Raw genomic sequence first — 20,702 nt, 5'->3', positions numbered from 1 at the left:
GTGGCGCCGCCTTGGCCGCCCCCGCCGGATCCGACCTCGCTCCCTGCCGCTGCCTTTGCGCGGAACCGGGCAAGTAGCAGCAGCAGCAGGAGGAGCCGGGCTGGCAGCTGCGTCCCGGGGAGCGAGGCCGCTGCCACCGCCTGCGCCCGGACCCATGCGCCCCGCTCCGCCTCTGTCGAGGTAGGTGCAGCAGCTGCTCGGGATCTCTCGGCGCGGCTTGCTTGTCTCCGCGCCCGGTGCTCGCCTGAGCCGATCCTGGCGGGCCCAGCACGATACCCGCGCCGCAGCTCCGGTCGGGGACCGTCCGACTCCCGGGCCGTCGGCTAGCAGCCCCGGGGAGAGACCGGGGTGCCGCTGATGTTGTGGATGGGCCACACCCCCAGCACTTGCCTTCCGGGGGCGCTGCGCTTTGTGGCCGATGCTTGTAAGACTCCCTCCGCCCGCCACCTCGAGGGGGCCGGCTAAGTACGTAGTAGAAATAAGGCTGCATCCAGAAATTCCCGGCTTGACAGCCAGCCTTGCCCCCGCCACTACATACAAGATTCACCTCCGCTGCCCTTCCCAGGTTTCCTCCTGCTCCTTTCCCGCTGGGACCGGCTGACCGGCTTCCCCATTGTTAGTGCCTGTTTGTGAAAGGAAGCCAACCCGGTGCCAAAGGAGCAGGCCCGCCCCAGGACTTCCTTATTGGGCTGCCACTTCCACCTCTGGTTCTTCTTTCAGGGCTGGCACAAGGGAGCTTTTCTTCTGCCAACCATTCACTGGCAATCTGGGTGGGCTTGTGCAGCTCCAGGTGCCAAGGTCCAGGTGAGGGCAAAAGGTGGAGATGAAAATCACAACTTGCCAGGGTTTGGAGCTGCATCAAAATCCAGAAGTTGGCATCTGGTTTTGATGCCTTGAGTGTTTTGAATTAACTTTGGCTAGACTCTGGCCAGGACAAAACCTTTGGGTTAGTTGAGGTGACCAGTTTCTGGGTAAAGGTAAAGGGGCCCCTGGCCATTAGGTCCAGTCGGGGTCGACTCTAGGGTTGCAGCGCTCATCTCGCTTTATTGGCCGAGGGAGCCGGCGTACAGCTTCCAGGTCATGTGGCCAGCATGACTTAGCCGCTTCTGGCGAACCAGAGCAGCGCACGGAAACGCCTATTACCTTCCCACTGGAGCGGTACCTATTTATCTACTTGCACTTTGACTTGCTTTCAAACTGCTAGGTTGGCAGGAGCTGGGACCGAGCAATGGGAGCTCACCCCGTCACGGGGATTTGAACTGCCAACCTGCTGATCGGCAAGTCCTAGGCTCTGTGGTTTAACCCACAGCGCCACCCACCCCTCTCCAAATGGATAACGGACTCCTAGGAACCAAACACAACAGACTATGAGTTGCCATCTTCAGGCTGTAATAACGCAAATTAAAGTGCTTTCAACTTTGGAAACATTTGAACTTTGGTATAGACTTCTGACCTCATCTGAATGGATCGCCTTGGTAACGCTTGCAAGTTTCATACAAAGATAAGGTATATAAAATACAGCCTCTGTGGCCTTGTTTTGCTGCAAGAAGCCTTCAAATTAAGTGATAGAAATCCAAAAGGTATCTATTGGGAGCAGGGCACTCTCTTGGCAACATCGCCTGTCTCTCATATTAGTCGAGTTAATAGTTGTTGCTCCAGTTAATCCTTTCTTCACAACAGCATGTAAGACAGGACCCCGAAAGTGGAGTCCACTTTCAAACCAGGACACACCTGCCAGATGAACCAGCAGCCATGACTTATTTTTCTTCTTGGATAAATAAAACCCAGCAGACTCATCATAGGTCTTTCTGGAGTAGTAGCAGCAGCAGCAGCCTCCTGGGCATAACATCCACTCAGGCGCATTTTCTCCCAGGCTGTTGCCCGTAAAGTAATACTGTAAAGAGGAATTCTCCCTCACCTCCCTGCTGCTGTATTGGAGCAGGAAGGGGTTAAGAAACAGTATTGCAGAAACTGAAGTCAGACAGTGTGTGTGAGAAAGAAGATCAGCTGATGAAACATTAACTTGCCTGACCTCCTTTGCAGCCCAGGAGTCAGAAATGCTCTCCTTTGGTAACCATTCTGCCCGCGGAAAGGTGAGATTCCCTAGCTTGCCTGCTGTCTCTGCCCCCATTCCCCCCCCCCACTACTACAGTAATACCAAACAGGAAATCCATTTCAGTTTCACTTTCTACAGGGAGCGCGAAAGAGGGTGTTTCTGCTTTCTGCACTCACAGTACAGTGGTACCTCTGGTTAAGTACTTAATTTGTTCCAGAGGTCCGTTCTTAACCTGAAACTGTTCTTAACCTGAAGCACCGCTTTAGTTAATGGGGCCTCCTGCTTCCGCCGCGCCTCTGGAGCACGATTTCTGTTCTCATCCTGAAGCAAAGTTCTTAACCCGAGGTACTATTTCTGGGTTAGCGGAGTCTGTAACCTGAAGCGTATGTAACCTGAAGCGTATGTAACCTGAGGTACTACTGTAAATGGGTTTCAGCAGGGGTTTGGGGCAAAGTGAGTCCCTCTATTCTCCCTGGGGCTGGTGGCAAGCCAGGCATAGGGGGAAGCAGGGGGGCTGTTCTGACCTTGCCCTTGCCCTTGCAGTTCGCCTGTCGGATGCCGCCCTGGAGGGGGACGGAGCCATCATGGAGAGCGATGATGGAGGCTGCCCTGCATATCCACATGTGCCTTTGGCTGATCCCGGCCTGGATCCCTTTGCTGTTGCCAAATGGATTTGCCTGTGGAGCAAAAGTGCCGCGTGGGGCCGAGCCCTGCCGGGCAGCCCAGTGCCGTGGGGAGCTGACGTGGGCGGTGCATTTGACGGTGCCAGAGGGGACCCCTTCCTCTGAGGAGGAGCTGGACTGGCGGGCGGAAGAACTGGCCAAGGAGGCCGGGCTTGTGAACATTGGCCGGATCGGGGAGCTCAGAGGCCACTACCTCTTCGGCTACCAGCTGGCAAGCCCACCAGGCCTCAGCCTGGAGGCCATCCAACGGTCAGCGGAGGCGGTCTTTGCACAGCACGACAGCGTGAGGTGGCACGCCGAGCAGCGGTTTCTGAAACGCTCCAAGCGCAGCTTGCACTTTAACGACCCCAAGTTCCCGCAGCAGTGGCACTTGGTGAGTGGTTCCCTTGGCCTTGTGGGAGGGGCAAAAATACAACTTCCGGGGGCAGGTCCAGCTGATGCCCAGGAACTCTGGGTGGGGCAGAGGAGGAGTCAGGTGCTGCTGCCCACTTCCAAGGGCACTTTCCCCTTTTCTTGCGAGGAATGCTATTCAGAATAAGGGAATTTCCCTTAAAAAAAGGGAAACGTTGACAGCTATGCTCCTTCCCCTGTAACCCTCTAGGCCAGGGGTCAGCAAACCTTTTCAGCAGGGGGCCAGTCCACTGTTGCTCAGACCTTGTGGGGGGCCAGACTATATTTTTTTTGGGGGGGGGATGAACAAATTCCTATGCCCCACAAATAACCCAGAGATGCATTTTAAATAAAAGCACACATTCTACTCATGTAAAAACATGCTGATTCCAGGACTGTCCACTGTTTGGCGATTGGGCCAGATCTGGCCCTCGGGCCTTAGTTTGCCTACCCATGCTCTAGGCCAGGCTTCCTCAACCTATGCCCTCCGGATGTTTTGAGACTACAGTTCCCATCATCCCTGACCACTGGTCCTGCTAGCTAGGGATCATGGGAGTTGTAGGCCAAAAACATCTGGAGGGCGGAGGGTGAGGAAGCCTGCTCTAGGCAATGTCAGACTACAACTCCCATCAGCCCCTGGACAATGTACAAGGTTGATGGGAGTTGTGGTCCAGCAGCATCTGGAGGTCCCCCTCAGGTTCTCCACCCATCCCATTGCAGGGCAGCGGTGCCAGGGCCACGTGTGCTACATCGTCACAACCCCGGCGTGCTGATGTCACTTGAGCATGTGTCATGGCATGGTGATGTAGTACATACGCGTTGGGGACATGGTGATGTAGCAAGCATGCACCCTGCGGCATGCATTTGCGGCTGCGCCACACTTTATGAGTGCCTGCCCCCGCCATTTTAAATGTTATGGGAGCCAGGGCACCCCCAGCTTAGGGGACTCGGCACCTGTGTTTCAGGGTACATATAATGAGCCCTGGTACTTGAGTGAAATCAGGAGGTGGCCTTTGAGGTATTTCCTTGCTGTCTGCTCACAGGAGTGGGCAGCAGAAAATCATACAAAGTGAATTGTAGTTAACTCCTTATTAGCAGAAACATGATTGGAACAGGAGTGTCAGGGCTAAGGAGCACAGCAACCCATCTCTGTAGGTCTTTCCCCCATGAAGCAGTTGCCAAGACTGAAGGTCCCTGCCTCTCCACAGCTGCCTGTCCCCTCCTCTCCAGGGTTTCCCCCCCAAGCAATCAGAGAGTGCATCTGTGTGCCTGCCTTTGCTCCTTCCGTTTCATGCCTCTTCTGGTCCTGGGAGACCAGCAGGGAGGGGAGTTTGTTGCAACAGGAAGGGAGGAGACTTCTTCACCAGCCTGATTCATCTGTGCCTCTTGGCCTCCCTCATCCCACTCTCCTGCTTCTACTTCTGCCTCTGATTCTGGACTTCTCTCCGCCACAGACTCTCCCTGCTCACTAAGCCCTGTTACTCTTCCACTGCCAACACCTCCTCTTCCCAGTCTTCTCCCTCTGACTGCTCATCGTCATCCCACCACCATTCCCTGGACTCTGAGCCTGCTTCCCTTGGGGGTTCCCCAGCTGGTTCCTCCCACCGTTCCTCTGCATCCAACCACTCCACGACATCTGCAGCAAACCCAGGTTCTGCTCCTGTGTGTGCATGTTGGCTTGCCTCCTTGCTGTGCCCTCTGAACATTGTGCCTCCCTTCTGTCTCCTGGCCTAGAACAACCGCAAGAGCCCCGGGATGGACATCAATGTGACGGGCGTCTGGGAAAGGAATGTCACTGGCCAGGGTGTGACAGTGGTCGTGGTGGATGACGGGGTGGAGCACACCATCAAAGACATCCAGCCCAACTACGTGAGTAGCTGATGCCACCACCTTCCCTTTGGGGCACCACAGCTGCCTGGGCTGGGCTTGGAGAGTTAGGGCCCAGCTGGAGCCTTAGAGTAGGGCTGGGTGATATATCGTCCCAAATTGGTTTAAAGTCCATACAGTGGTACCTCTGGATGCGAACGGGATCTGTTCTGGAGCCCTGTTCGCATCCAGAAGCGAACACAACCCGCGCATGCACGGGTCACAATTCACCGCTTCTGCGCATGCTGTCATTTTGACTGTCTGCGCATGCGCGAGTGGCGAAACCCGGAAGTAACGCGCTCCATTACTTGGTTGCCGCAGTGCGCAAGCCAAAAATACTTATCCAGAAGCTACTTCAACCCGAGGTATGACTATTGTGATATCTGTTTCATATCTGGCAATGTATTGCGAATCATAGTGTGTGTGTGTGTGTGTGCTTATGCAAAAATTCCAATGTGGGGAAAACTGTGAAGCCAGCCAATGCTTCTACAAAGCTTCATCCTTATTTCAGACATTGGACTCGGCAACATTAATTTTTAAAAAAGTGTTTTAAATGCATTATAACACTGTGACATCAGATGGCGCTGTAAAGTTCGGCAGTGTGGTTTTGCATTATGAGCTTTACAACACATTTCCCTGAAACTTTTTTTTGATGTGTCTAGATCCAGCCATTGGGATATAATGGTATATTGCAATGTTTAGCTGGCGATATATCACAGTGTTGAAAACCAGATATCGCACAGCCCTACCTTAGAGGTGCGAGAGGCTTGCCTCCTGGCCTTGGCTGGGCTGCAGAAGAGGACACTTGGCCTTTTAAGACTCAACCACCTGGATCCAGTAGGCTTTTGGGTCAGGTGGCTGGGGCTCAACTGGCAACTGGCCCGTCAGCTGAGTCCAGGCGGATGGAAGCAAGGGAGGGTAGGGCCTAGAGCTGGCTTGGCTCAGGATAGCTTATATACATGCCGCTCCTAAGCAGCTGGGCCGGATGCTGACCCAATGAGGAATTGCTGGGCAGGATCCCATCACCCAAGCCCTTCTCTCTCCAGGCGTTGTGGAACCGTGTTCAGGTTCTGTTGCCATCCAACAGCAGGAAAGAATCTGCCGCATTGTGCTATGTTGGTAAATACAGTGGTGCCCCGCAAGACGAATGCCTCGCAAGACGAAAAACTCCCTAGACGAAAGAGTTTTCCGTTTTGGAGGTGCTTCACAAAACGAATTTCCTATGGGCTTGCTTCGCAAGACGACAATGTCTTGCGAGTTCCTGCTGGGTTTTTTCCCTCCCCCCCCTTTTTCTAATCCGCTAATCCGCTTATCAGCTGATCCGATCAGCAGATAAGCCGCTAAAAGGCGCTAATAGCGCTAATCCGCTAATCCGTCAATGGGCTTGCTTTGCAAGACGAAAAAACCGCTAGACGAAGAGAATCACAGAACGGATTCTTTTCGTCTTGCGAGGCACCACTGTATGGTAGAGTTCCAGGCAGTTGCCAAAACCACCTTTGAAGGTCTTTGAAAACGGACCAAGTCTTGATGTTGTGCAAATGCTTCTGCATTTCTCTCACCTGAGGCAGCAAGAAAAGGGGCACTGGAGATGGGGTTGACCTGACCAGGGCTTTTATCCAGCCAGACCTCACCAGAACTGAGTTCCGGCGCCTCTCAGGTAGGCTCCATTGCTAGTACAGTGGTACCTCTGGATACGAATGGGATCCGTTCCGGAGCCCCGTTCGCATCCAGAAGCGAACGCAACTCGCGTCTGCTCATGCGTGAGTTGCGATTCGCCACTTCCGCGCATGCACGTGATGTCATTTTGATTGTCTGCATATGCGCGAGCGGCGAAACCCGGAAGTAACGCGTTCCGTTACTTCCGGGTCCCCGCGGAGCGCAGCCCGAAAGTGCTCAACCTGAAGCACATTTAACCCAAGGTATGACTGGACATGGGTGACGCGGTTGGCGCTGTGGGTTAAACCACAGAGCCTAGGACTTGCCGATCAGAAGGTTGGTGGTTCGAATCCCCGTGATGGGGTGAGCTCCCGTTGCTCGGTCCCTGCTCCTGCGGAAAGCATGTCAAAGTGCAAGTAGATAAATAGGTACTGCTCCGGCGGGAAGGTAAACGGCGTTTCTGTGCGCTGCTCTGGTTCGCCCAGAAGCAGCACTTGCTGCCTTAGATCAGGGTCCTGGGGTGAGGTGAAACCTGATTACTTAATATTCTACAGCCTTTTAAATGCCTGTTATTTTTGTTTTAATTTATTTATTTGTGTTTTTATCTTGTATTTTATTCCATGAACCGGCCTGAGATCTTGTGATGAGGGACAATGCATAAATTTAATAAATTAAATAAATAAACATGATTCCCCCCTCAGGAGTTTTTAATATACATATATATATATATACATTTTTATTAATTTTTTAACATATCAGTTCCAACAGTCATACAGCATAACTTCTCATCTTATACAATATTTTGGACTTCCGTCCACTCCTCTGATGATTTTCCGTCCCCCCCCCCAGGAAATTATGCGGTTCAGCCGTTTTTTATTTAATTAAAAGATTAGCCCTTCTGGGAACAAGAGCCTACAAGGATTAAAAGCGAATGCAATTATTGTAGGCAACAAAATCACAATAAAGCAGGAAAGAGGGGGCAGGATAGAGTTGGGGGCAGGGGGGAAGGGTGACTGATGTTTGTTGAGTCCTGAGTGCTTTGTTCCCCAGCTGCAGTTACCCTCGCACTCCCAGGAAAAAGGACTCTCAACTCTGGGTCTTGGTCTCTTTCAGAGCCCTGAAGGCAGCTATGACTTGAACTCCAACGACCCAGACCCCATGCCCCACCCGGACGAGGAAAACGGCAACCATCATGGGACCCGTTGTGCTGGGGAGATTGCAGCCGTCTCCAACAACAGCTTCTGTGCTGTGGGAGTTGCCTATGGCAGCCGGATCGCAGGTACTGGCACCCGGTGGCAGGGGAGAGCTGCTGCGGCTCAGTGCCAGAGCATTGCCCAGTTGGAATCTGCAGGGAGAGAACCCCTTGCCTGACATTCTAGAGAGCCTCTGCCGGCCAGTGTGGACCGCACTGAGCTAGATGGGCTGGCAATCTGACTCAGAAAAAGAGTCAGCTTCCGGTGTTCCTCTGTTTGGGTTGGACTCTGCCCAGTTGCTGCAAGGAAAGTGGGTGGGATTCAGCTGGCTTGCATTTCTGCAGGCGAAGCAGTGTCCCAACCGCTGCTGTGGCAGAGCGTGAGCTGTGAGCCAGGAGGTCCCCATTTCCCCTCATGGTTACCTCTGCCGTGAACTCACAAGGTGACCTTAGGCAAGCTGTTGTTCCCTTAACACCCACGGACCCCTGCATGTTTACACATCCACACATATGGGCATGATAATGACATTACTACAGGGCATACTGGGGTGTTAGGGGAGGGGTAGTTCTTCTGGTGGGGGACATGTTGCTCTTTTTGGGGTAGTTTGTCTGGTCCCTACCCTGCATTCAGCTCTCACCTGTAGCTCAGCATGCAACGGCCGCCTCACCCCTGGAACCCATTTGTAGGGTTGCCATATATCCTCTTTTTCCAGGACACATCCTCTTTTCAGGTCTGGTTGCCATATGTCCTCTTTTTCCAGGACACATCCTCTTTTCAGGTCTGGTTGCCATATGTCCTTTCCACCTCCCCACCAGACACATCCTCTTTTTCAGGGTGGATTTTTTAAATCTGGCAAAATGTACAGAGGCTTTTCTGTCTGGTTCTTGTGTTTACAGTAACCCAAGAATTTTTTTTTCTAGTTCCAGCTAGGGACCCAGCTAAGCTAGTCTGCAGCAGAGCAGCATCTTAAACTAGCTACGTACAGTCGTGCCTTGGTTGTCGGATGGAATCCGTTCCGGAAATCTGTTCAACTTCTGAAAACGTTCGACAACCAAGGCGCGGCTTTCAATCGGCTGCAGGAGCTTCCTGCACACAATCGTAAGCCATGTAAATCACGTTGGACGTTCGATTTCCAAAGAACGTTCGCAAGCCAAAACACTCACTTCCAGGTTTGCAGCGTTCAGGGGGCAAAATATTCGATTCCCAAGGAGTTTGGGATCCAAGCTACGACTGTACTGTAGAAGTCCTTTCTCTTGTGGCTGAACTAAAAGGACACTGGCTCAGCTACAAGATCTTGGAGGAGGAGCCTGGGAGGGCAAGAGTTAACACCCCCTGCCCTTCAGGAGAGTCCATATGTCTATGTTCAACAGTTTAATAAATTGTTCTGTGCACATTTATGTTCACAAAGATGTGAACATGAGTCTAAATACTTTAATGTGGCGAGTGAGGGAGCAATATGTATTATTCTTATTTTGTTGTTGAAAGTTCAGAACATTCCTACTAGCAATATATCCCTGCTACTATAGCCTTGTTGTTGTTGTTTAGTCGTTTAGTCGTATCCGACTCTTTGTGACCCCATGGACCAGAGCACGCCAGACACTTCTGTCTTCCACTGCCTCCCGCAGTTTGGTCAAACTCATGCTGGTAGCTTCGAGAACACTATCCAACCATCTCGTCCTCTGTCGTCCCCTTCTTCTTGTGCCCTCCATCTTTCCCAACATCAGGGTCTTTTCCAGGGAGTCTTCTCTTCTCATGAGGTGGCCAAAGTATTGGAGCCTCAGCTTCAGGAACTGTCCTTCCAGTGAGCGCTCAGGGCTGATTTCCTTAAGAATGGATAGGTTTGATCTTCTTGCAGTCCATGGGACTCTCAAGAGTCTCCTCCAGCACCATAATTCAAAAGCATCAGTTCTTCAGCGATCAGCCTTCTTTATGGTCCAGCTCTCACTTCCATACATCACTACTGGGAAAACCATAGCTTTAATTATACGGACCTTTGTTGGCAAGGTGATGTCTCTGCTTTTTTAAATAGGGGTATTTAAAACGAGAGTCATCAAAGCAATCCATAGTTAAAAGCAGAAGTTGGCAAATGTGTCCTCTTTTTTTGCTCTTCAAAATATGGCAACCCTAACCTTTTGGCTTCAGCACAGTATTTGCCACATCTGGGCGTGGGGGCTGTGGAAAGCAAGGGAGGGTCTCAACAAGCCTGAAAGTCATAGGCTGCCATTCTCCGCTATGGACAGCAGGTGGCGTCTTCTCCCTATCCCAAGATAATCTTGTGGGGAGAGCAGGACACCCCCCCCCTTTGTTCAGAGCATAGGTTGCTTTGCTTCACAGGCTTTTGAGGGTGCGGGGTGCATGCGTTCCTCTTCAGTGCAAAGTGGAACTGCACAAACGCTGATTTCCAGGTGCTCTGAGAGCAGACTGGCAAACGCAGTGCGAGAGGGGAGCCTGGCTGAGCCTCGGGGGCTTGTTTGTGGGGGCCCTCCAAGATGATCTGGTGAGGCATTAACCGCTGTGCTTGCAGCTCCCCGAATCACAGAGAACGAAGGATGTTTGTTCTGCCGCTGAGCCGGGCAGGCAGCTCTCATCTGCAGCGATGTTTGCTCACTGCCGGTCTAGACTTCCCGTGCAAATTGGCTCAATTAGCAGCTCTCTGGTTCGTTGGGAACGTGGTTCCGGATCAAGTGTGTCTGTTTGCTCTCCCTGACTCTCCCTGTGGGAGGTTTGCGGCTTGAAAAAAGCCAAATGTAGCTGCAGACGTTCATGGTTTGACAGTATGAAATTGGTGCATTACACGGGGTGTCTGATGGCCGAAAAGATCCCTTGGCGTTTTGCAAGTGGTTTAGATGGAAGTGGAGCTGGGTGGCAGCTGAACACATCCCACCTTGATGGTGGAAACAGGAATTCCAGGGGGGTGGAGGTAAGCAGGGCAGATCCCAGCCCAGCCCTTCTTGCTGCTCCTCTGACCTCCTGACTCCATCCCTTCCCTTTTGTCGTGTAACAGACACACACACAGTCTGGGATCAGCTCAGCAGGTGAGAATAAGTTCTCCCAACTTCCTTCTTCTGTTTAGCAGGTGTGGCTTCCACCAGCTCCACTTTCACTCCAAAGATACATCATTGCTAAGCACTGCTTTAATAGCCCTGGGGTGGGGAGCCTTCAACCTGTGGGCCAAATGCAGCCCAGCATCCCCCTCTCTCTGGGCCTCCGGACTGTGCAGGCCATGCACCTTCCTCAAGCCACACCCCTCACTGGCTCCTTTACTGGCCCTCCTCTAGTGATGTTACCTGGCGGGAGCATCCCTTGCAACTGCAGGGACACCTCTTGCTTGCCTGCCTGAGAGTAGTAGTAGTAGTAGCAGCAATAATAATAATAATTTTATTATTTGTACCCTGCTCATCTTTCTGGGTTTCCCCAGCCATTCTGGGCAGCTTCCAGTATATACAGAAACATAATAAAACATCAAACATTAAAAACTTCTTGATACAGGGCTGCCTTCAGATGTCTTCTGAAAGTTGCATAATTGTATAGTTACTTATCTCCTTGGCATCTGATGGGTGTTCCCCAGGGTGGGGTGTCACTACTGAGAAGGCCCTGTAGCCTTACTTCTTGCACCGAGGGAGCCACCAGAAGGCCCTTGGAGCTGGACCTCAGTGTCCAGGCTGAACAATGGGGGTGGAGACGCTCCTTGAGGTATACAGGGCTGAGGCTGTTAGGGCTTTAAAGGTTGGTATAATTCCTTTGAACTGTGCTCTGAAATGTACTGGGAGCCAATGTAGGTCTTTTGGGACCCTTGTTATATGATATTGGGGGCTGCTGCCAGTCACCAGTCTAGCTGCCCCATTCAGCATTTGTTGTAGTTTCCGAGTCAGCTTCAAAGGGCAGTGGGTTACTTTTATTCCCATTTTACAGCTGGAGGGGCTGAGAGGGAGAAAGCCACTTTCCCGCAGCAGCCAGTGCCCTGGGCCGAAGCAAGACTTGAACACAGGCCTCCTTGCTCTGGGATGGCACTGGAAGCCTCTGTCGGTGTGTGTGTCTGAACTGCTTGCCAGGTCTCTCCTGCCCTTGCCTTACCTGTCTTTGTCTGTGCAGGGATCCGAGTGCTGGACGGGCCTCTCACTGACAGCATGGAGGCTGTGGCTTTCAACAAGCACTATCAAATCAACGACATCTACAGCTGCAGGTCAGTGCTGGAAGAACAGCAAATAAATAAGAAGCTTGGGGGGGGGGGAGAGGGCTTTGATCACAGGGATGTGAACCAAGTCCCCTTTGTGGGCAAAGTCCGTGCCACGGGCTCTGGTCTCAATTGCAGAAGGGCTGGTTTGCTAGATGCTTGGTGGTGTCCCCGGAAATTGCATCACCCAGGGCACCAGCAGGCACTTCCTTTTTCCTACAGTCTCCCCTGCTGGTTGGAGCTGTTGGGTCAGTTGTGATGGAGAGAATGGAGAATCCTGTTCACTCACTGCAGTGCCTGTGTGACCCCATGGAAGTGGGAAAGGGGGTTCTGTTGCCCTGGCCTGCCACTTCCAGGAACTCCTGGTATCCCAGGTTGTTGCTGTTGTTTAGTTTTAAACATCGTTAATGAGAGTCTTAAAAGTACAAAATCATATGTGTACTAAATATTGTGAGACGTAAATAAAAGAGAGAAGAAGAAAAAGAGAAACGGAACCCGTGTAGAAGGGAAAATAAAGGGGGGAGGGGGGGAAACCTCAAAACTGTATACATTACAAGGTTGTTATTGTACTTTACCAGATCTTAACCTATTACACTACAGTGGTACTTTGGGTTACAGATGCTTCAGGTTACAGACTCTGCTAACCCAGAAATAGTACCTCGGGTTAAGAACTTTGCTTCAGGATGAGAACAGAAATTGCGCGGCAGCGGGAGGCCCCATTAGCTAAAATAGTATCTCAGGTTAAGAACAGTTTCAGGTTAAGAACGGACCTCCAGAACGAATTAAGTTCTTAACCTGAGGTACCACTGTATTTGTAAGAATGGATTTCAAATGTCATTGAATTTGTCCATGGCAAGTCTGCGTTTATATGCAAGTTGTTCATATGTTGCGAGTTTGTATAAGTCTTCAATCCAATCATAGAAGAGAGCCGCATTTTTATTTTTCCAGTTTATCAGTATCAGTCTTTTTTTGCTGTGTGGTAAGGGCACAGAGAGTCCACTTGTATTGTCCTTTTGTAAGGTTCCATGTTCTGGGTATATAACTCAGGACAATATTTTGCTCTGTAAATGTAAGGTTGATCCATACAGTTCTGTTGATAGTTACAGGTGGGTAGCCGTGTTGGTCTGCCGTAGTCGAAACAAAATAAATTCCTTCCAGTAGCACCTTAGAGACCAACAAAGTTAGTTATTGGTATGTGCTTTCATGTGCATGCAGACTTCTTCAGATACTGTACACATCTGTATCTGAAGAAGTGTGCATGCACTCGGAAGCTCATGCCAATAACAAACTTAGTTGGTCTCTAAGGTGCTACTGGAAGGAATTTTTTTATTTCGTTCTGTTGATAGTTTCAGTTAGCATCTACCAAAAACCTTTTGATATAGGGCAATGGAAAAACATACGTTTTAGAGAAGAGTTATCCCTATTGCATCTCCAACAGTTAGATTTACCTTAGATACCCCAGGTTGTTGTGACCCTCAGATTTGTCCCTAAGTTCTGTTTCCCTGCATTTCCCTTCGCAGCTGGGGCCCCGATGACGATGGCAAAACTGTGGATGGTCCTCACCAGCTTGGGAAGGTACGGAGTTCGAGTTCTGCCATCTTCTTCCCTGCCGGCCCGAGAGACCTGGAGAACACTGGGCCTCACAGGGTGGCTCTGGAGGAAGGAAGCAGCCTTCTGTGTGTGATCAGCTGTGAACCACCGGATCGCATGCACAGGTTTTGAGGGAGCTGAAAGGTCTAGGACCCCTCTCCTGTGGGCTTTCTAGGGCTTTCCATTGTCCTTGCTGGAAGTTCTTTAGCAAGGGGGCCGGGGGGGTGCCCTGCATTGTGAGATGGGTGGGGCAAGGTCACCCCTGCTCACTCAGCTAACCCACCCCTTTACCTTTCAGGCCGCTTTGCAGCATGGGGTGATGGCCGGCCGCCAGGGCTTTGGCAGTATCTTTGTGGTGGCCAGTGGGAACGGAGGGCAGCACAATGACAATTGCAACTATGATGGCTACGCCAACTCCATCTACACCGTCACCATCGGTAATAGGGCAGGCAGGGGCCTGTTTTTTACAGTCATACCTCGGGATGAATACTCTTCAGGTTAAGCGTTTTCGGGTTGCGCTCTGCGGTGACCCGGAAGTAACGGAACACGTTACTTTGGGGTTTCACCACTCGCGCATGCGCAGATGTTCAAAATGACGTCATGCGCATCAGCGGAAGTGGCGAAATGCAACCCGCACATGTGCAGTCGTGTGTTACGTTCGCTTCAGGATGCGAACAGGGCTCCAGAATGGATCCCGTTTGTATCCAGGGTACCACTGTTTTAACATTTTTACTGGAAGAATTTCAATTATAATGAAATAAAGTGATGCAAGGGGGGGGGGAATTGAGGGAAGTGAGGGGGGGAATCAAAGATGTGTATAGGAAAGAATATATACAGTCGTACCTCCGTTTACGCAGCTCTCTGGTTATGTAAACTTTGGGATGCGCGCAGAGCAGACCTGGAACTATTTTACTGGGTTTCGCCATGCGCAGAAGCGGTCCTCAGTTTGCAGAAACCTCAGGATCCGACCGGACCTCCAGAACGGATCCCGTCCACAACCAGAGATACCACTCTATATTGTTACAGTACCCCTAAACCCTAGAAATTAATAAATACCAGGGTTTGATGAATTGGGGAATGGATTAAAACGTAAACCTCTATTCATGTATGCTACTACAGTGGAAAGAATGTGATTTGCCCCAAAATGGAAAGAAGCAGCAAAAGAAGAACGGATACAAAAACTCATGGAATATGCAGAAATGGCGAAACTTACCGGAATTATAAGAATCGAGATAACAATTTTTTTAAATAAAAGAATGGAAATGGTTTGTGGAATATTTACAGAAAAATTGTAAACAGATAAAAACATTGGCAGGATTATTGTAATAACCTGCAGTTTCATAAGAGTATATACAGTATTTAAAGAAGATGAATAAATGAGCAAATTAAGTTTATTTGGATATGCAGAAGATATTAAAAATAAATTTAAGGAACCGCAGAAAGAGAGAGAAGGAAGTCAATTTTTGAAATGTCAAAATGATTGTAAATTAGTGAAATGTATAAACCTGAGAAGTATAAATATTTTTTTTAAAATAACCCATAAACGGCAAAGCTGTGCCAGACAGGGAATTCCTGGGCTGCTTTATACAAACCAGCCTAGCTGGCTGGCTGAGGGAAGAACGAACTTGTTGAGGGTCATCAAGAAGACAACAGACCTTCTTGCCCCAGGTGTGACCAGAGACTGGAGAGTAGGAAGGTTGCCAGGGTAACTGCTCTGGAAGAGGGCAAGGTGCTTCTGGGAAGAAGAAAGGGGAAGAAAGGCTGAGATCCATCTTGGCAAGGGAGAAGGAAGGAGGACTGCCTGCAACGCTTTGGGCCACGCTGTAAGATCTGGACCCCCTCCATGCAGACTGAAGGTGTAAATATGTGGGAGGAAAATCCATATTTCTTAAAGCAGGACAGTCTCTGCTGTGCCTTCTACTCTCCAAAGGGACACAGACCCGGGGTGTGTGCCAGTGGCCCCATGCGTTCCTGCCACGGCTTGGCAGAGAGAGGTGTAGCCACTGGGCTTTTGTAACAATATATACCCCAAAAAACGAAGAGCAATGTACTATACTCCCATTCTTACATAAATTTGATATAGTGTTATTATCCTAAAACATACAGATGGTAATAGCCTACTTCATTCTGCATAAACTCATTCCAAATATTGTCCTATGTATCTAAACATAGCCGACATCTGTATGCAGGCCATTCGTAAGACGCAAGTGTTGACAATGGACTGTTGTCAATGGACCGACAATATGACAACATGGGCAGGCAGGAGCTTTGTGCAGAAGGTTTGTGTCTGTGAGACAGACAGACAGACAGATGCATTGGGCTCCAAGCTCTTTCTGAAATCCAGGTTCCCTCAAGGAGCCCTTCGGAGCTTGCATATGTTTTCCTAACGCAGGAACTTGATTTGGGCACAGCTGGGGTCCCAAGGAAAAGCATTACTCTGCAGCCACCACTGAGATTTTCTCCCCTGCTTCAGTCGCCAGGCTGCGCCGGATGAATAAGCCTATGCTTGTTGCTTTTGGGAAGCTGCCCACAAGGCAGGAGACAAATCAAAGCATTCTGGGTGCACGGCAGGGGGAGAGGTTATTTTCCATGACTTTGTTTCACATGTCTTGCTGCAAATGCCCAAATCTTGTCCCCATTCCCCCAGAGCTGTCCTGCTAGTGGCTTGGCTCTGTTTATCCCACTGAAAACATTTTCAGGATACAGTGGTACCTCGGGTTACATACGCTTCAGCTTACAGACTCTGCTAACCCAGAAATATTAAGAACTTTGCTTCAGGATGAGAACAGAAATTGTGCTCCGGCGGCGTGGCAGCAGCAGGAGGGCCCATTAGCTAAAGTGGTGCTTCAGGTTAAGAACAGTTTCAGGTTAAGAATGGACCTCCAGAACGAATTAAGTACTTATCCTTGTGTAGTAAATTGTGTGCATGTGCCACTTTCTTCAACCCTTTTATTTTGGCCTCTTCTTTCCCTCCAGGAGCAGTGGATGAGATGGGGTACATGCCCTTTTACGCTGAGGAGTGCGCCTCCATGCTGGCTGTGACTTTCAGCGGGGGAGACAAGATGATGAGGAGCATTGTAAGTCCAGCAGGTTCCAGATGCTGCCGTTGCGCAGCACTGGGTCACCCAATGGGTTTTTAAGTGCCTTGTCGTGTCCCCCAGAGCCTGCCATGGGGGCTTCACCCATGCCAGCAAAGGTCTTTCCTGCAGGCACTGATAGGGAAATCCAGCCAGATGGGTGGGGTATAAATAATATATTATTATTATTATTATTATTATTATTATTATTATTATTATTATTTAGGTTGCATGCAAGGAGCCTGGTGTGCTCTGCTCTGCAGGGCTTTTGCAAACTCCAGAGTTAGCTCTTCTTCCCGTTGCCACAAGGGGCTTTTAGCATGATGTTCTACTGTGTCCTTAATGGGAAGAATTTAACCCAGTTTCTTGGCTCCTGTTGATGCTTCCTGGCCAAGCTAGTGCATGTTTGAAAACGTGCATCTCGTGTCCAAGTGCAAATAACAGCTGTCAGCAGCCGACAGAATGGTTCCACGCTCAACCTAAAAGTCAGCGGCGGGAGGGAGGGGAGGACTGTGCTTGGCAAGGCAGAAGGAGGCAGCCAGACCTTTCCACCGGCACAGTTAGAACAGAGCTGTGATCTTTTTAAACAGCAAGAATGCATAAACACTGCCTTGCTCGATCACGGAGCAAGAGTCCATTTAGGCCAGCTTCCCGTTGCTTGGATGGCTTGCCAGGTGCCTCTAGGACCTTGTAGCCAAGGCATGACAGGAGCAACCTCCCTCCCTCCCCCCCAAAAAAACACCCCTCACTCTTCTTAGGCCTGCCTTTCATTTATTTGCAATATAACTAAGAGCCAAAACGGCCTGTTGCACACGGAGAGCTGAGAGAGATTGCCCAGCTTCCTTTAAATGCAAGCAAATGGGCTGCTAGTTAAATCAAGGAAGCAGTGGGGGCACTGGAGCCAATTTACCTCTTCCCCCTCCCCAAATACAGATGTCCTGATCTTAACCATTCCCTGAGACATGCAGATACCATACAAGTACCTACATGCTGTCTTTGAATTGTTGTAACCTGCCCTGGGAATTTAGGGTGAAAGGCAGATGGCGAGGATGATAATCAATACATGCCCCCATGCAACTGGCTGGGGCTCTCAATATAGCAGGTTGTGGGGGGTGGCGGGGTTTGACCATCCCATCTTGGTTTTGGCTTTTAGTTATCAGTAGCTTTTTAGAAGCGTGTGGGGTGCTTTTAATGCATTTTGGTTTTCCCCTTGGTTTTAATATATCTATGTGGGGCTTTTTGTTTGTTTCTTTGGGTTGCCTTGGGCAAGATTAAAAAAAAAATCAATAATAATAACAACAACAACAATACTACAGTTGTACCTTGGTTTTCAAACAGCTTAGTTCTCAAACGTTTTGAGTCCCAAACACTGCAAACCCAGAAGTGACTGTTCCAGTGTGTGAACTATTTTTGGAAGCTCCTGCAGCCAATCAGAAGCTGTGCTGTGGTTTCTGAACATTTTGGAAGTCGAATGGACTTCCGTAAAGGATTCTGTTCGACTTCTGAGATACGACTGTAATAATAATAATAATAATGCCCCCAATCCAAATCCCCCTCCCCTTGCAGCTTGCTACTAATCCTTTAAAAACAGTGCCACAAGTGTAGGACATTTTGTTCTCCCAAGTGTCTGGTCTGGTTTTGCGCCATGCATTCCTTCACTGCCCCCCCCCTTAAGGTGCATCATTCCGTTTTCCTTTGTATTTCCTTTTATGTCTGCTTAAATGGCCTCCTCCCTTCTGTGGCATTGTCTTTGCAAGCAAGGATATCTCTCCCTCCCCTTCCCACCCTGCTTCTATGACTTCCCCAGGAGCTCAAGGCTCTCCTGGGCTGGTTGGAGTGGAAGCAGCCGGGTGGCTCCCTTGTCTCTAAACCCAAATGGATGATGCTAGAAGTGGTGCAAAAATGGACCTAGCCCCCTTTGAGCCACAGCAGCAAGTGGGGTGGGGAAAGGAGGAAGGAACAAAGGCAGAAACCCAGTAGCTGCCAATCCCTTGTGCTAGTTTACTGCCTTTGCCTCCATCTCCCCCTCTTTCAACAAGGGGGATTCTCCACCTGGTTTAATGCACAGAGCTGCCACATAGCTTTCAAGTCTCTGCAGTGGGAAACCCCAATATGTCTCCCCACCCCACCCACCCAGAGTTGCATGTGCAAAGGGGTGGACTGAACCACTAAGGTGGAAGGAAGGCACATGAAATGCTATCCTTGCAGCTTCAGAGCCAGACCAGGGGCTCCAAGACACTCAAAACAGACAGGCACAAAGTGCATTTCTTCCATGGGCTGCCAGAAACAAGGATTGATTCCGTCCGTATTCTGCACCCATCCCACCTTGCAGAAACCCAACCTTGGAGAGGAAGGAGATAAGGGAGCCATGGTCAGACCAGTTACCCAGGGCTTCATTATTTGCAGCACCTCCCCCCCCCATGCTTAGAGTATTATTACTCTTATTATGTAATTCCATTTTGAGAAGCAATGCCAAGATTATATTCACACCAACTGAACCTTTGAATAATCCCCCAGAACTCTTCTTAGGCAGCCGTGTGAGAGTGAGAGAGACAGGCAGACAAGCTTTGCTAGTGCATCCCAAGGAAAAGTGGTCCAGAGCTGTTTTGAGCTGGGCTCCTTCCAGAGTGACCTTCCCTCCCACCATCCTCCCTAAGCTCAGTGTCAGAGCAGCCTGCCTGGTCCCAGTAAGAGAAAATAAATAAAGGCTTTACGGAGCACACAAGGCAGTCCTGCCGAACGGGCTTACTCATGTTTAGAGCAGCGGAAGAATGATCTTTCAAGGGTGGAAGTGAAAGATGCAAGATGGGTGTTGTGTGATGTATCCAGGCAGGTGTTTGCTGGATCCTACCTTGGAAATTGGGTTGAGTTGCAGCCACCTTCCCTGAACTGGTGCCCTCCAGTTGTTTGGGGCTGGACCTCCCAGAAGCCCCAGCCAATGCCTGACGCCTCCAGATTAGCCAGCCCTCCCTCTGGCCCCAGAAACATTCCATTCGTACCAGTGGCCTTCAGCTTCCTGCTCTTCTCTTTCCAGGCAACCACAGACTGGGATTTGCAGAGGGGCACTGGGTGCACGGAGGGGCACACCGGCACCTCTGCTGCAGCCCCCCTGGCTGCTGGCATGATCGCCTTGATGCTGCAGGTGCGCCCCTGTCTCACCTGGAGGGACATCCAGCACATCATCGTCTTCACAGCCACCAAGGTGAGACCAGGGCGCCTTTGTAGCACCCTCTCCCATCTCTCTTCCTCTGTGGGCAACCTTCACAGTGCCAGCCATGCCCAGATGGGGAGGGGGGCAGCCGGCAGAAGATTGGTTCGGGACTAACAGAGCCCAAGCCCAGGTGCAGGATGGAAACGCAAGGAAGGAAGTAGACTGAGCTGAAAGAGACGATGCAGTCCATGGCAAAATCCTGACACCTCCTTCCCACAGGGCATTGCTAAACTGTGGAACTCCCTCCCACAAGAGCCACCAATGGCCACCAACCTAAAAAGATGGTTTGAGATATTCACGGAGAAGAGAGAGCTATGCTGGAAACCATAGCTGGCAGAGGGTTCTTGTGGTCAGATCCTGCTCGTGGTTTTCCCTCTGGTTGGCCAACATGAGAGCAAGTTGCTGGACTAGATGGGCCTTTGGCCTGATCCCGCAAGCTATTTTTATGATCTCTGCTCTTCATCAATCCTTTGATGATGAATTGAGCCACCAGGGTTAGGTCTTGGGGGTGGGATTCAGAACCCCGAAGGAGTATGGCAGTGTGGGCCTCTGCATGGTCCCAAAGAGGTACCCCTGCCTCCCACAATTCCATGCCTGAATCAGTGGGGTGGAGAGCAACCCTGAACCCACAAAGACCCCCCCCCAGCCACAGTAATCTCTGCAAGCCCTCCTCCTCCTCCTCCTCATTTCTTGGGGGTCTGGGTGGCTGGACTTGAGAACTCTGCATGAATGTTTCAGTGGGTTTGGATATGATGCTTAACTGAATCAGTGCTGGTGCTGAACCAACCACTCCCATCCCAGAGACC

General features: G+C 50.4%; 1 protein-coding gene across 2 annotated transcripts in view; it reads left to right on the top strand.

Annotated features, from left to right (window-relative positions):
- The first annotated feature begins 21 nt into the window (after positions 1 to 21).
- Positions 22 to 20,702, top strand: part of PCSK7 (proprotein convertase subtilisin/kexin type 7) — a 31,608-nt gene continuing 10,927 nt past the window's right edge. Inside the window, exons 1-9 of one of the 2 annotated variants that reach the window (XM_082200313.1) lie at positions 22 to 180; positions 2,600 to 3,112; positions 4,864 to 4,998; positions 7,765 to 7,930; positions 11,937 to 12,027; positions 13,539 to 13,593; positions 13,907 to 14,045; positions 16,585 to 16,685; positions 19,720 to 19,887. In XM_082200313.1, coding sequence (XP_082056439.1) covers positions 2,612 to 3,112; positions 4,864 to 4,998; positions 7,765 to 7,930; positions 11,937 to 12,027; positions 13,539 to 13,593; positions 13,907 to 14,045; positions 16,585 to 16,685; positions 19,720 to 19,887 — 1,356 coding nt within the window. In that variant the 5' untranslated portion in view covers positions 22 to 180; positions 2,600 to 2,611. Of the gene's footprint in view, positions 181 to 2,042; positions 2,094 to 2,599; positions 3,113 to 4,863; positions 4,999 to 7,764; positions 7,931 to 11,936; positions 12,028 to 13,538; positions 13,594 to 13,906; positions 14,046 to 16,584; positions 16,686 to 19,719; positions 19,888 to 20,702 lie in introns of those variants that run through there. The other variant, XM_082200312.1, reaches the window with a different exon arrangement.

This window comes from Podarcis vaucheri, assembly GCF_965113315.1.
Source record: "Podarcis vaucheri genome assembly, chromosome: 15".
In the NCBI taxonomy this organism is placed as follows: domain Eukaryota; kingdom Metazoa; phylum Chordata; class Lepidosauria; order Squamata; family Lacertidae; genus Podarcis; species Podarcis vaucheri.
Note: the sequence above shows the minus strand (reverse complement) of the source record. Positions and strands in the feature narration are given on the sequence as shown.